At 38.5% G+C, this 16,326-nt stretch overlaps 2 protein-coding genes across 5 annotated transcripts; one reads left to right on the top strand and one right to left on the bottom strand.

Annotated features, from left to right (window-relative positions):
* Positions 1-174: 174 nt before the first annotated feature.
* Positions 175-4,602, top strand: LOC108340629 (uncharacterized CRM domain-containing protein At3g25440, chloroplastic-like). 4 transcript variants are annotated; one of them, XM_052877785.1, is made up of 5 exons: positions 175-440; positions 512-864; positions 1,189-1,504; positions 3,239-3,646; positions 3,962-4,602. In XM_052877785.1, the coding sequence occupies exons 2-5, from the start codon at positions 776-778 to the stop codon at positions 4,484-4,486; spliced, it is 1,338 nt and encodes a 445-aa protein (XP_052733745.1). In that variant the 5' UTR covers positions 175-440; positions 512-775; the 3' UTR covers positions 4,487-4,602. The 4 variants fall into 4 exon arrangements, with proteins under 4 accessions (XP_052733745.1, XP_052733744.1, XP_052733746.1 ...); XM_052877784.1 differs by having other exon boundaries at positions 509-864; XM_052877786.1 differs by having other exon boundaries at positions 177-440; positions 509-864; positions 1,203-1,504.
* A 1,026-nt stretch (positions 4,603-5,628) lies between these two features.
* LOC128196577 (tRNA(His) guanylyltransferase 1-like) lies at positions 5,629-8,034 on the bottom strand. The gene has a single exon (XM_052877972.1). The coding sequence runs from the start codon at positions 7,234-7,236 to the stop codon at positions 5,971-5,973; it is 1,266 nt and encodes a 421-aa protein (XP_052733932.1). The 5' UTR covers positions 7,237-8,034; the 3' UTR covers positions 5,629-5,970.
* Positions 8,035-16,326: the final 8,292 nt, after the last annotated feature.

Raw genomic sequence — 16,326 nt, 5'->3', positions numbered from 1 at the left:
GATGTGACAGATAATTTGCAGAGTTAATTTCTAGGGTCTCACAACAAACCTATTAGTCAATCCGGATGAAATTGTGTGAGGGCCGCACGTTTTTAAAATAAAGTGGTGGGGGCAGGGCAGTCACTCATTGCTTGCATTATAGAAGCGCAATCAGTGCTGGGAAGTACCAGCCGTCCCATTAAAAGAAGTGGGATTTTATTTTATTTGGTAAATGGGGAACAACACACGTTCGGGCCCTTGCTCTCATTTTTGGCACCATTCAAAAAGCATTTCACGTAGGAGATAAAAGGGGGCATGGGTTCTGCACTTGGAGAATGAAATCCTTGCTGCAAAATCCGTGAGAGAAGTGAAGTTGAGAGCTGCTGGAGTTTCAAGGAGGCCTTGGTACTGCAAATCTGGGAGAAGTTAGATTCAAGATTCACTAAGGAAGTCTTCAAGAGGTAAGGGGAGCTAGATCCTTTTCTCTGGATTGTATGAACTATGCGTGTACTGAAATGTACTTTTGCAGTAGGATCAGAATCTCAGGCACAGAGGACAGGTTTGCCTCCACCTAGGGGAGGTGGCAGACCTCCGACGGTGGGCAGAGTCTACGCCTTGGTGGGATCAGAGGCAGTCAGCTACTACTATAGATGAACCCTTTTATGCAGCCACTACCCATAAATTCAGCACCTTTCGCTTCGTTGTTATTTCTGTGCACAAGGGCAAAGCCAGCAAGCATGTGGTAATCGTTTGTTCTACGCTGAATTTCATTTTCGTCCTTTAGAAATTGGGAAATATGGCGTGGAGGCTTTTGGCATTACGCCCTCTCACTAAATTTCACTTCCACAACAATCTCTCCTTCAATTCCTCATTTCCAAAAACAAGGTACTAATTTCAAATCTTGTTTTACATTTCAAGGACTAGTCTTGTTTTTATTACTATCAAATCTTGAACACTGTAAACAAAAAAATTGCACTTTATTATATTGGATTTTTGCCTACTTAAGTAAAATGAGGATGCTTGGAAGATAAACTTTAGAATTGTAGTAAAAAAATATAAAAAGGAAATTGGAAGGTAATATTCAGTTTACTACACTAATAATTTTTTGAGTTTTTTTTTTTCTTTGGTTTAGCTTGTAATATTGTGTGAGAATAAAAGAAACATAATTGAAACAGAAGTTTGCTTCGATATTGACTTACACTGCTGTAGCTTGGACTATGTAGTGTGCAAGGTTCGTGGCCAGGAACCTATTCTTTATCAGCTCTATTATATGAAAACATGTTCTATCCTGGGAAGCATAGGCTTTCATTCATGTTCATTTCTGAAGTATAACAATAAGGTTGCAGAGAAACACTATCAGGATTCTGAGAAGGCCCCGAGTGGTAATGGCAATGCCAAAGAAAATAAGAAAAAATTGAAAGGGAAAAGAGCAGTTGTAAGATGGCTGAAGTTCTTTAGATTTAAGAAGAAGAAAGAGTATGAAAGGATGACATCAGAGGAAAAAATTTTATACAAATTGTTGAAGGTAAGTTTTATTTTTTATTTTATATGGACCTTTCTATTGTTTTCAAACAGCACGTATGGTTTTGCTGATTCTTTATTTTTTGCACCTTTGCCTCCCTGTTCTTGCAATATCTATACATAGGTTTGTATTTCTTATTAGTATTTTCATACTACTCATGGCTTGTGTTTACCTTTTAGTCTGAAACACTAGGATTCTGTCACATATTCATGAAATAGTGATGCTCTTGATAAAAATAAATCTGTTGCTGTTGGAAACTTTGTAATGGGATAGTGTTTTCTTCTAATGTATGCTAAAACTTGCTTATGAAATCAACTGGAACACTAGAAGCCTTTCAAGCAATATTCTGTGAAAATAATTTAGAGATATAACTGCTTAAATTTCTTAAACCATGTTCTGTTGTCAATAAAGATAAAAATAAATTTATGGTTCTCTGTATTGAATGTTGGATTGTTGCACTTATACCTATTCAAATCTTTAAATACATAATTTCAGTAAGATAAACATGAATTAAATCTTTCAGTCTTTAATTTACAGAATAATTTTAGTGCATTCATTTTTATAATAAGGTAACAACTTTCCATCTAATTCCTCAAGTATTTTTTTTTTGTCTTTTTTAATTTTCATAGAATTTGTCAAAATATGTTTGGTAAATAGTGTTTGAAGATATCTAGATTTTTAAGAGATAAGACATTGTTAGGTACAGAACCAGAAATCAGGGTAAAAATGTAATCTTTATTTGTAAAAAATCAATCTCTGCCCTAGTATAGTATCTACGTAATACAGACGGATATGTTGTACATAAAATTCTCTCCTTTATCAAGATATTTGAGAAACCTTCCTCCCAATTTCTATCAGTTGTCAATTGACTCTAGCTAGCCACCCCTTTATCACCTGTCTTTTCTGAAGAGAAAAAGTTATTTTGTGAACAAAAGTAATTTCTAATACTAAATAAAAGTAGTACTACCACTCTTGTCCTTCCAAACCAGGCACTAAGAGACACTTAATTACTTGAATAGGTGATATGCATTCCTAGTTACTCTTCTTACCCATATTAGCTTTATCGTCACATTTTCAACATTTTAGTTGCTTTCACTTTGTTAATGGCCCTTGGGTAATAATGTCGAGCCCACTTATCTTTCTCAAACAAGGGTGAGTAAGAGGTTCTATGTAATTAACTCATTATATGAGTGGTAGTATTGGACCAAGAGTAGAATGAAAATTAGGAAAAATTAGAACGTGTAGTATTATTCAGTGGACGTCCATATTCTCAAAGTGATCCAGAGATAGGAGAAGATCCTGGTCCTCTCCCAGTCTGCTGAGGAGATCCCAAACATCCAAGATCTGTATAAGGAGTGGATCGTACCTAGATTGTCTTAACATGGTAAGCTTGACAGAACCATTTTAATTATTATTCAACCAAAACTCTGACCAATAAGCTATTTTTTCCATTTCTGTGATCTAGAGATAAAAATATATACACAAGACAACTTCAAGGGTTTGAACACTCTTCAACCTGCCTACTCCAATAAAATTTCTCTGATCTTGGTACAACATCATGGGTTTGTCTGAAGAAGACATTTTTTTTTCCTCAAACGAAGGTTGATCCTAGTGTTTCTATGTACAAACTATTCATACCGTAATTGAATACAGCATACAGTTAAAAGTGTTATGAAAACTTAATTTGATTTTGTTGCGTCAGTTATTGAACATACAGTGTTTTCTCCATCATTCTAGGCTCGAAAGAAAGAAGAGAGACTTTGTGAAGCCCTAAAAAAGATTGAGCCAGATGAATCTTCTGAAACAACCCACGATCCTGAGATATTGACACCGGAAGAGCACTTTTTCTTCTTAAAGATGGGCCTTAAATGCAAAAATTATGTGCCAGTTGGAAGGCGAGGAATTTACCAAGGTGTAATTTTGAACATGCATCTACATTGGAAAAAACATCAGACCTTGAAAGTAGAGGTGAAGACATTTTCAGCAGAGGAAGTTAAGGACATTGCTGTTGAGCTGGCGAGATTGACTGGAGGTATAGTGCTTGACATTCATGAAGATAACACAATAATAATGTACAGAGGGAAAAACTACTCCCAACCTCCAACAGAGATTATGTCTCCTCGAGTGTCTCTTTCGAGAAAGAAGGTACTGTGTTGTGTACTAAATTTTTAGTCACTTTTTAATACAGAATAGAAATTGAGTTTAACTGGGTGTGGGGTTTCAAAATCCTCCAACAGTTCTTGGTCTTTCATTGTCCAGAATTTTATGGTGAAATTTCTACTACATAATGCTTCAGTTGCACAACCACGGCTACGTTTGAAATTTTGCATTTGCGGACCTTTGATGCATACATACAATCACTCATGTTCATGCTACTTGTCTGTTTCACAAAATTTGATGTTTCTTTTTATTTTAAAAATTCTTCGGTGCCTTCATGATGTTGATTCTCATCTTTTGCAGGCATTGGATAAATCCAAATACAGGGATGCTCTCCGTGCTGTGAGGAGACATATTCCAAGACTAGAGCAAGAACTTGAAATTCTGCAAGCGCAATTCAAAAGTGCAGCAGAGAGTAATACATATGCTTCTGACGCAATCCAGGACATTGACAGAGAGAGAATTTCAAATTTTCAGTTAGACAATTCAGATAAACACCAAGAGTTGATAGATGATAACATTGGATGCACAGAAGATGAGACAGATAATGACTCTGAGTTGGATTCTGATTCCGATAAGTTATCAGATATATTTGAGACAGATTCGGATGTAGAGAATTTCACCAAAGAGGAAAAACCTCTTTATTTGGACGAGTTTGATAAGTTTCCAGAGCAAAGCAATGGAGAAACAATTGATTTTGAGGAGCATCTACGACAAATGTCTCTGAATTCGAAAAATATGGAAAAGGACCAAGACTTACCAAAGCTGGATGAAGTTGACAGGATTTTTCTACATGCCACATCCTTTTTAAAGAAAAAAACAAAATGAGAAATTTGCTAAACGCAGAGTGTTGTAATCATCATACTTAAAGAAAGAGTAGCCTTACAGAAATTACGATGTACAACCATGAATGGCTTTTCTAAATTACAAAAGTTTTAGATTTAGCACTTTATTTGATACGCTTAGTATTTACTAGTCATTAAATCACAACTTATCCATGTTGAGTCATGTCAATGTAGGATTAGGGATAAAGTTCTCCCAACTCCTTTCTTTACAAGCATTAAATTTGAGGTTTTCCGTAAAGGGAAGTCAAGTTTTTTAATACTTATATCAGGAGTTTTGTGCCTTGAAATGAAGAAATATTTTATCTAATTTGTTGATCGTTCTAAAGTATTACCGAGACAATAAAAATAAACATATCTTGTTCTAACTCTGATTTGAGATATCAAATTGCTCATTGTTGGTCTTGGTCTTCCTTTTAGTGTTAATTGTAACTGAACTGCCATTCCTCTGTTTTGTTGAACATGCTCTCTGAGTCTCGCAATCTCATTTGCTACAACTATTATTTGTAAAAAGACGTAAGAAAAAAAGTTAATATGAATTCCACATACATAGTACATATACATCTCATACATTGATTTTGATACCAAGTGTTGTCAAACCTGCGAGTTTTGGTTCGGTTCCGTGCTAACAATACATGCAATTGGAAGAAGGGCTACCACTCAGATGGGAGAAATCGGTGTTAAGCTCATAAATATTAACAGATTTATTTATTAGAGATAAAAGGTGATATGTTAGACTTTTTCTAATTTAATTTTGATAAATATTAACAGTTAAGTACATGAAAATCCAAAGTATTTATCTTTTTTCTTATAGCGGTATCTCTTTTGCTTGTGTAACAATGATTATTGGCTGAGTTTTTTTGTTTTCAGAGACAAATATACCGATTATTAATTTTTTTAAAACAAAGCAGAAAGAGAAAAGTAAACTGAAACGAAAGTTTTTTTCAAAACAGGGACAGTGAGGGTGCATGATTGGTTATACTTGTAAAATTTTGTATTTATTCTGTACTCAATTTGAATTTTAGTTTTATTGTAAATATTATATTATAAAGATTAAATGTTAAAAGGAAATAGGTTTGGCATGCGTATTTGTACTTTAAGCAATAAAATATATGTAGCAGTTTCTGATTTCAAGCAAATTAAATGAGAAAATATAAATATAAAACCTAGAACGTGAAACAAAACCAGTAAAAATTTCCATCAACAATAAATAAAGTAAAATTTAATTTGGAGACTCAATGGCTACACATGCACCTATTCATCAAGGATGTTTAGGTGTTCCAACCAAAAGGTTGGTCCAATAATGTCAACATGTTCTACAATGACCTTTCCTTTACTTTCAAAAGAGTTACCATTCTCCTCGTGAGTTGGAACAGTGTCTACTTTGTCCCTATAAACTGAGGATCCTTGTCGGAACATGACTGGTAATTTATTGTAGTCAATAGCCAATTCTTCAATTTTCTTTTGCAACTAACCACCCTTTAAACTATTCTGAGCTTCCCTTTTGCTTTTTCCAGATGCAACTAGCTTCCAGAAACAAGAGTTATATTGATTGTTGATGTGGCAATCCACCTGTCTCCATGAAAGGTAGTCCCTTAGAATCTCAGTAGATGGATAGCACACTGCTCGCCCATCAAAGGAAGGAGGGTATTTTAACTCGCTTTGTGGGAAGAACTCATTCCATCTCATCACATAAGTGGATGTGAAGAAAGACACAATTGCTGAAACCATTTTATTAGCTCTCCTTTGGTAAAGATTACAGGTTTTCTTAATAATAAAACTGTACTCATCACTAACCCCATAGGCAAAGACTATATCCTCCCAAAACTTTTCTAAGACAGCAACTGCACACAAATTCATCAGGTTAAGGGCTCTATCATCATTTGGCTTCACAAATTCATGTACCTCAGAAAATATGTGGAAGTGGCATCCATCTATTCGAACTACAATCCATGTAGATGGCATCAATTTGCTATCAAACTCAAAGGATCTCACATACTCTGGAGTCACATTGTTAATCTCTTCAATAAAACCACCAAGTTCCTTCAAAAGAAGGATATGCTCATTCCAAAATCTCTTACCAGCTATTTTCTTGGAATGCACAGGGATTATCTTCCGTCTGTGCCTTTTAATTGGAGCACCATTATCTGTGTATTTCACAACATCCTCTACCACTGTCTTCAGAAGACAAGAACCTTGTCGGAATATTGGCTCTAGTGTATTGTAATTGACATTGAACTCATCGAATAAAAGATTGTTTAGATCACTTTTGTCAAAACCCTTGATAAAATCCCATGCTTCCTTCTCATTCATTCCACGTTCAACAAGACGCCAAAGGCATTGTTCATGTTGATTACTCAAATGACAAATATTCTGCCGCCACAAAAGATAAGCTTGAAGGGCTTCTGTGGACGCACAAGGTATGACTCGCCCATGGACGGAAGGAGGACTTTGCAGTTCCTTGTGCGGAAAGAATTCACCCCATTTTCTCACAAAAACAGAGGAGAAAAATGAAGTAATGATGGATAACACTTTGCTAGCACGCCTTTCATAAAACTTGGAGGTCTTCTTCAATACAAAAGTATACTCATCGCTAAATCCATATGCAAAGACTACATCTGCATACTCTTCAAGAATTTCAACAGCACAAGAGTTCATCAGCTTCAACGTGTTTAGATCATAAGGTTTATGAAGGCTACAGGCATTGATCCAAACAAGGATGATATTGGGAAACATGACCTCGTCTTTGTTGAGACCTCGGCAAGCGTACCGGATCGTTCAAGTAATAAATCAGTAAGTCCGAATATCGTTTTCCCAAGGGATTTGTTTTGATTCACAGATTGATTAAAGTTTACTAATTTAGCGATTAATTTTACAACACAAGTAAGATTTGCATACAGATGAAATTAAAGTGGTAAAAACAGATGAATTAAAGTTCACTGGGGTTGAAATTCAAGTTCATCACTCCGGTAATTTTCTACTAACACAATTTCTCAAAATTAAGCATCGACATCCTAGGCGCATGCAGTCCTGATTCCTCAGAGACAGTTCTTAATCAATCAAACTAAATTGCTAATTCCTTAGCTAATTCAATTATCAGATTTGCCTTAAACACAATGTCACAGATGACTAAAAATTCCCTCCTATGTCTAGGACTCGAAATCCTTTAGCAGTTCTATCCTAGGTCCGCGGTCTCATACATTTTCCAATGATTTAACCGTTCAAATAGCTCAGATTTCCATCAAAAGCATGAAAAATAAGGATAGAACACAAAATTCATACAAGATCATGCATTAATAGAGAAATTACAAAGAGTTCAGAAATTTACTCTCAACCCCAGTGAAATGGAGTTTTAACTACACATATACATCATAGAAGAGAGAAATGATGGATTGGATGGTGGAAATTGGAAATTTTCCACCATGGAAGCCTCTTGGAGCAGCTGCAGCAGCGTCAGGTTTTTTCTCCCCCCCGTCAGATCCCCTTCTGCAACTCTGAATCAGCTTTTTAAAATAGAAGAGTTCAATAATTGAGTGGGCCAGGGACGCGTGTCCAATTTCTGGACGAGCGTCCCAATTCTGGACGAACGTCCAATTTTCTGGACGAGCGTCCAACTTCTGGACGAACGTCCAATTTCCTGGACGAGCGTCCAACTTCTGGACGAGCGTCCTTGGTCATTTTATGGACGAGCGTCAAAGTGCTTCTGCTGGATGAACGAGCGTCCTCTCCTAGACGAGCGTCCTCTGCCGAACGAGCGTCCCTGGACGAGCGCTGGACGAGCGTTGGACGAGCGTCCTCACTCTGGACGAGCGTCCTATGCCGAACGAGCGACCTCTGCTGGACGAGCGTCCCTGGACGAGCGTTGGACGAGCGCTGGACGAGCGTCCTCACTCTGGACGAGCGTCCTCTGCCGAACGTCCTCTGCGCGCTGGACGAGCGTCATCTGCACGCTGGACGAGCGACTCAATGCTTCTAAGTGGCGCCCGGGCGCCCCTTTGTATCTCGCGCCCGGGCGCGAACCTCTCGGTAAAATCACGCCCAGAGCCCTTTTTCTCACGCTCGGGCGCGAAACTTTCGGCAAAACATCGTCCATTAAGCCTGGTCCAAGTCTTTTATGATATTCAATCCTTATTTTACATCAAAATAAACAACAAAAGCATCAAAAACATTTAAACAGTCAAAATTATACTTATATCAACAATTATACACTTTTCATGAGAATAAACACTAAAACTTACTCAAAAGCCACACAATATAAGCAACAAAAACAAGTAAACTTTTCACCTATCAGTCTTCAACTTCAAAACACTTGACATACTCATATTTGCTGTTGGCCATTTTACTTGCAAAAGTTTACAAATGTATCGCTTTTTCTTCTCACATAAAACAACAACTACCACATGCTTGCTGGCTTTGCCCTCGTGCACAGAAGTGACAACCAACCGCCAACTCACTATTATTCATAAAATCAATGTCAATTATTTCAAAGCAAAACTTCAATCTTCCCCCACTAATCACTTCAAATAGGACTTGCAAATCCCGTGTTAAAATCAATATGCTGGCTACCGTAACTAAAGCTTCCAAGGTAGGAGAACTACAAAACAATGCAATTTGTGATTAGTTTCGGAAAACAATATAAACAGCTTATAAATTTCAAGTGTCGTATTTGACCAAAACTATGATAAAGCCACCAACTAACACATTACATGAATATGTGCAAAGTGTTCTTAGGAAATTGGGAAGTTAAACACGCAAAGAAGTGAGATCACAAAGGGTGGGGTTTACAAGAATATCCAAAGAGAGCGAATTATTGTATTCACATTAACAAAAGATACCTTGTGAACTTTTATCTCTTCTCTTTTTCAACTTTTTTTAGTGGTTTGGTGTCGGAGAGTGAAGAAAACTCACAGATTAGGGAATTAGGGTTCCACTCTTGTTCTGCTCGCCGTCGCCGCCGTCGCCGTCGTCGCCTACGGCAGTTTGGGGGTAGAAGCTACGCGAGGTTGGGTAGGGTTACGCTGCGGAAGACTGAATTTTATGGTGGTGTTGTGTTGCCTTCAGGAAAAGTGAATTTTTTAATTGAATTTTGCAATTAAGAATTAGGTGTTTCGATTTCAAATTTTAATTAGAAATTATTACCTTTTAATTTTTAGTTCGAAATCCACTTAACTGAACACTATTTGGACGGACGTTTAGAATCTTCGTTGAACACCTAGATCACTTTGTCGAACACCTAAAATACTGGCCGAACGTCTAGAACTGAGGACGAATGATTTCAACTTAACCGAACGGTACAAAATCAAAACCGGACTGAACGCTACTAAATCCATTCTGACCGTTCGGTACTAAATCAACTCCTGGGAATACTAATTGGATCCGAACGCTCAAGATCACTTTCCGATAATTCTAATTTAAGAACGAACGCCTACAACTACTATTACACTAAACCGCTCGAGATTGAAACCTAAATATATCAATTTATGGTCGAACGCTATAGATCACCAGCTGAGATTACCAAATTAAACTGAACGCTATTATCACTAGTACATCAAAACCGACCGTTTAAGATCCAAACCTAAGAATATCAGATTGATACCGAACGACCGTGATTGAAACCTAAAATAACACATCAAGACCGAACGCTTACTAATACACTCAAAACCGAACATGCAAGGCTCTTACCTAAGAATATTAAATTTAAGGCCGAACGCTACACGGGCGAACGCTCGTTCTATTTTGCCCGACCACTATTGGTCGAGCACCATTGACGTACGCTCGTTCTGCAGAATTCTACAGAAACGCAGCAGATTTCCAGATTTCCCAGAAACCCCATTTTTCATTCCCTTTTTCCCAGATCCACGTACAAAAGCACAATTCAACAACCACTCATACAGATTCATACACCACAAAGTCACTCTAAATATAAAATTTATTCATCCACGGCAGTATACTATTTATTTCAGTACACGCATAGTTCATACAATCCAGAGAAAAGGATCTAGCTCCCCTTACCTCTTGAAGACCTCCTTAGTGAATCTTGAATCTAACTTCTCCCAGATTTGCAGTACCAAGGCCTCCTTGAAACTCCAGCAGCTCTCAACTTCACTTCTCTTGTAACGTCCCAATTATATACATCATTCATATATAATAAAGACGTCATCATGCATAATATAGGAAAGCAGTCAAGAGTAATTTAAGGATTACAGTCATCCTCAGAATAGTGCGGAATTGACAACAAGAGTATTAGAATTTCTCCATGAAAATCACGGAGAATTTAAAACTTAAAAAACACATGAGTTCCTCCAAACATTAAGAATTACGAAATAAGTCTAGCTAATCTAAGCTGCAGCACTTCCGTCTCCATCAAGGGCTGCTTCCAAAGTATCCTCTCCGTCATCTGCTCCCATCCAAGTGGATGATCATCGCCAAAGAAACATACCCAAACAGCACACAACACAAACAATGCAAGGGTGAGCTAGATATAAAAACCATGTTATACATACAACACAGTTAATTCATGTAATCATTCATAGATTCATATAAAAGAACAATTAAAGCATACTCATTGATCCATATTTCATACACTCCCATGACATGTAAACATTCATCCACACATGGTAAACTGACATCACAAAACTTGTTACTTTATACCCCGACTTGTTGCTTTATAGACCGACTCATCCGGACTAGAATGATTACCGAGCTATGGCGGGTCTTGCACCCGTGGTGGCTTTATGAAACTTGGGCACTCCCGCCCTGGCACTCCCGCCTTGTGAAACTTTAGGCACTACCGCCTGATGGAACTTTAGGCACTACCGCCTGGTGGAACTTTAGGCACTACCGCCTGGTGGAACTTTAGGCACTACCGCTAGGTGGAACTTTAGGCACTACCGCCTGGTGTAACATTTGGGCACTCCCGCCCGGCCACAATCACGAGGTTAATCCGTTATTACTCACCTTGGATCATATGGAAGCATCCAAGACTAGGACCTCCTGCTACTCCTCACCACATGTTCAATCCTCTCTACATGAGAAGAAGGACCATTGGAGATTTAGGATGACCCCCAAAACTGAGCTACCATGTAATCATTCTATACAACCCCAAAACACCACCATATATCCTCTCCTTGAGGATCATGGAATTACGTTCATGAATCATACTGTTACTTTTAAACCTTATCCCAATTAATGAATAACCAAATACCTCCATAATATCACATTAAATCCAACGTATTTCATACATTCACATAAATCCCATCACAATATATCTTTTCCAAACATTTTGCACATAATTCAATTCAAGAGAAATGAACTTAAAACCCATCACCATTTGCTGACCATTGGATGGACGAACACTATTCACCGAGCGTTATAAACCGAACGCACTGTGCCAATTGAACGAACGCTAAGAGATTTAACACAATTGGACGAACGCTAAAACCGAACGTCATATTGGATTCAACACTATTGGCCGAACGCTGATTGATACTTAGGACGAACGCTATTTCTTAACAGGCCGAACGCTATTTCACTGATGACACCGTTAGGCCGAACGCTTATATAAATATCTAGAACGAACGCTATTACCAACAGGCCGAACGCTACTATGCGAACGCTATAAGATTCAATAGGCCGAACGCTACTATGATAATTGGACGAACGCTATAAGATTCAATAGGTGAACGCTAATATTGAATATCTAGAATGAACGCTATTAAATCCATTCTGAACGTGCGGTGCTTAATCCACTCCAAGGAATATTGATCCGAACGCTATAATTTCTAATACTCCAATACCGAACGCTCACATCACAACCATAGGCCGAACGTTCAAGAATTAACCTAAGAATACTACTCAATACCGAACGTTCATAATCACAACAGTAAAAAGCCTAACGCTCACATCATAATCATACCAAGGCCGAACGACTAAAATTCCAACTTATAATACTAAATAAGACGAACGCTCACTATCAGATTTAAACCAAAACCGAACGCTCATTATGAGAATTAAACTATGACCGAACGCTCAAAATCCAAACCTAAGAATACCAACTAACGGCCGAACGCTCACAAGCCGAGAATACCTCATTGAAACCGAACGCTCAGAATTGCTAATACAGAAACAAGACCGAACGCTCATTAATCCACTAAAACCGAACCTTTAAATTTGAAACCTAAGAATCCCTATCAAAGACGAACGACTGCAATCACTAATACCAAATACCGAACGCTCAAGATCACGTAAATATCAATTTGGGGACGAACGCCTAAAATTAATAATTTCTGTATACATTTGGGACGAACGTCTAATATATCACTGTAAACGAACGAACGCTCGTTAACACAGAACCGAACATTCAGGTTATTTTGGCGGACCACTAATTGGTCGAGCCATTTGGACGAACGTCCAATTAGGAGCCAAATTGGACGAACGCGCGATCTGCAGAATTCGGCAGAATCGTACCAGATTTCCAGAAAACCCAGAAATCCCAATTTTTCATCCCTTCCTTCCCAGATTTGCATCAAACACAACATATATCATCAATCAAACAAAAGATCTAGCTCCCCTTACCTCTTGAAGACTTCCTTTGTGAATCTTTGAATCTAACTTCTCCAAGACTTGCAGCACCAAGCAATTCCAGCACTTTGAATCTAACTTCACAAACTTTGCAGCAAGAACTTCTCTCCCATTTTAGAACCCAACACCCCCTTTTATCTCCCACGTCTCCAGCTTTTTTGAAAGGTGCCAGCAAAGAGAGTATGTAAGGACCTAGTATTTTATTTTATGTTGTGTTTTTATTTTAATATTATTTTAGAAGGGGTGGGGGAAGCAACTAGGAAGTCACAGGACTTGGTTTATTTGGAAGTAGGGAACAAAGAAGTCCGTGACTTCTCTCTTGTTTTGGCACCATGTAAACTTGGAAGATAAAAAGGAGGTGCTGGGTTCTGAAATGGGGAAGAGTCTTTGCTACCTTGCTGCCATTTTTGTAAAGAGAAGGAGAAGTTCAAAGTTTTGGAGGTGATTGGAGCTACACATCTTGAGGAGGATAGATTCAAAGAATTCACAAAGGAAGTCTTCAAGAGGTAAGGGAAGATAGATTTTTCGTTTTGGTTAGTTCATTTTGCTGTTTTTGGTAGAAATCTAAAAGCTTTAGAGTTAAAAATGGAGGTTTTCTGGTTTCTGGAAAACCTGCGATTCTGCAGATTCTGCAGAATCGCGTTCGTCCAATTTGGTTTTAAATTGAACGTTCGTCCAAATTAAGACGAATTGGACGTTCGTCCAAAACTTGACAAATTGAACGTTCGTCCAAATTAAGACGAATTGGACGTTCGTCCAAAACTTGACAAATTGAACGTTCGTCCACGTTGTTTTGAACGCTCGTCTTTTTCTCTGTCGAGCGTTCGTTTCTGAACGTTCGTCCGTCTTAGTACCAAGCGCTCGTCCAAACAGTGTTGTCGAGCGTTCGTCCTTACGTTACATGTTGAGCGTTCGTTCTTAAATATTCTGAACGTTCGTCCTAACAGTATATGACCTAATATAGGTGGGTTTCTGAGCGTTCGTTCATATATAGTGGATTAACGAGCGTTGGTGATAAGGATTTGAGTAGAGAGCGTCTGTGTGCGCCTGTGAACGTTCGTTCATTCCAGGTAAGGGAAGCTTATTTGATTTAATTCATGTGGTGTGCCTTGTATGAACGTCCGTTAATTTACTGCATGAAATTAATGCCTGATGTATGATACGTATGAATTGTATGAACGATCGTTTTTGGTGGTATGAGTAAAATACATGATATTTGATTTACTGAACTGCATGAACGTTCGTTTCATTGGTGAAATGAGTTTATATGATATGGAATGTATAAAATGTGGGAGATGAGGTTGATACGAACGTATTGAATTTTATGAATTACATGTTGAAATTGAACTGGAATGTAAATGAATGGAAAAAGAGTTTCCCTCCATATTGAACGTTCGTTCTGAAAGGTCTTTGACCGTTCGGTTTTCTTATTTGTCATAGTCAAAACGGGATTCGTTCATTTGAAGTGATCCCTGGTCGAGGACGAGCGTCCTCATATTCCACTGTCTTGCTGAGCGTTCGACCTAATAGTGCTCGGTCTCCAACTGAGCGTTCGATCTAATTGTGCTCGGTCTCCAACTGAGCCTTCGTCCTAATAGTGCTCGGTTTTGAGCTGAGCGTTCGTCCAAATAGTGCTTGGTATCACACTGAACGTTCGTTCAAATAGTGCTCGGTATGAGCGTTCGTTCAAATAGTGCTCGGTCTCCAACTGAGCGTTCGTTCAAATGGTACTCGGTATGAGCGTTCGTCCAAATAGTGCTCGGTTTTGAAAGAGCGTTCGTCCAGTGTTCTTTTTTTAGCTGAGCGTTCGTCCTAATAGTGCTCGGTATTGTTTTGAGCGCTCGTTCTCATTTTCCACAAAATAGCGTTCGTTATTTGATACGAACGAGCGTCTTTTGGTCTCGCTCTTAACGTTCGTTCTCTGATCCGAACGAGCGTCTTTTTGTCTCGCAAAACAGTGTTCGTTCTCGTTTCCCTTGTGATGGAACGTTCGGTATTTAAATGATGAATAGTGAATGATGAACAGTAAATGATGAATGATAAATGATGATTAGTAAATGATGAAGATTATATGAGATGAAAGTAAAGTTATGAATGTTGAACGAGCGTTCCAGGTAGGAACGACTCATGAATGAATGTTGAAAGTTGTATAAGTATGACCGTGGCCAGACTTAGCAGGCGATTCGATCCTGATATTCCGTGACTACTCGTCTTGACATAGAGGGGGTATGTCATGCGTGGGAATGGCAGGAGGTCCCCGTCACATAACTGTAATTTGGACGGAACCGTCACATAACTGTAATTTGGACGGAATGGACTAACCTCGGGTGGCAGCTGCTGAGAATGCCAGTCACCACACCACCCGGGTGCACGATCGTCGTAGCTACACGGGAATTTATATAGTTCGGACAGTCAGTCGTGTTGAGTTTAATTAGTACCTACCTTACAGTGTATTGATATGTGACAAATGAATAACGTTGAAATATGCATGTTTGTTGAATTATTTACTTGAAATTGTATGTTGATGCATGAGTTAAATTATACAAGCTTACCCTTTCGTTTTCCTTGTGTTGTCCTTTGTCCTTGTACGTCCGTCTTGTCATTGCAATGATCATCCGTGTGGATGTGAGCAGAGGGAGATGAGCGTTTGGAAGATGCGTTAAACGAAGAGAACCTGGTTGATGCCGAAGTGAAGATCGAGCAGTGAGACCGCTCGACCAGCATTGTATTTTGTTGAACTGAGTGGTCGTTCGACCATCTCTTGTTTTCTTTTAGGATTATTTCGACCGTTCGGTAATTGTTCTGTGTAAACCGTTCGGTCAGGTTTTGTTATTTGTGCGTTCGACTTCGGATTGTGATTCGTGTTGTAAGGTGTACGGCTTGGCTTTTGTTTTTAGCGAAAAACTGTACTGAATTATTATTAAATGTGACTTTCTGAATTTATAGTTATGACTGTATTTTTGGGATGTCACAGAGTAAAACCCGGACGTTTGCTCCCCTTTTGCTGCTGTTTTTCAACATTCAAGCTCCCCATTTTTCCCAATAAAACAAAACCTACCTCCCTCTATGTCAGCTAGTGCCCCTCAGCATTAAATGCTTCCCCATTCCCTTTAAGAAAAACGAGGCCCTTACATCTCTCACGGATTTTGCAGCAAGGATTTCATTCTCCAAGTGCAGAACCCATGCCCCCTTTTATCTCCTACGTGAAATGCTTTTTGAATGGTGCCAAAAATGAGAGCAAGGGCC

Source organism: Vigna angularis, chromosome 5 (assembly GCF_016808095.1).
Source record: "Vigna angularis cultivar LongXiaoDou No.4 chromosome 5, ASM1680809v1, whole genome shotgun sequence".
Classification (NCBI taxonomy): domain Eukaryota; kingdom Viridiplantae; phylum Streptophyta; class Magnoliopsida; order Fabales; family Fabaceae; genus Vigna; species Vigna angularis.
Note: the sequence above shows the minus strand (reverse complement) of the source record. Positions and strands in the feature narration are given on the sequence as shown.

Excerpts from the sequence above, each read along its gene's own strand:
- LOC108340629 (XM_052877785.1), top strand. The coding sequence starts at position 776 with ATGGCGTGGAGGCTTTTGGCATTACGCCCTCTCACTAAATTTCACTTC. Across the intron at positions 865-1,188 it reads TCCTCATTTCCAAAAACAAG|CTTGGACTATGTAGTGTGCA; the intron begins GTACTAATTTCA and ends ACACTGCTGTAG. Across the intron at positions 3,647-3,961 it reads TGTCTCTTTCGAGAAAGAAG|GCATTGGATAAATCCAAATA; the intron begins GTACTGTGTTGT and ends CATCTTTTGCAG.
- LOC128196577 (XM_052877972.1), bottom strand. The coding sequence starts at position 7,236 with ATGTTTCCCAATATCATCCTTGTTTGGATCAATGCCTGTAGCCTTCAT.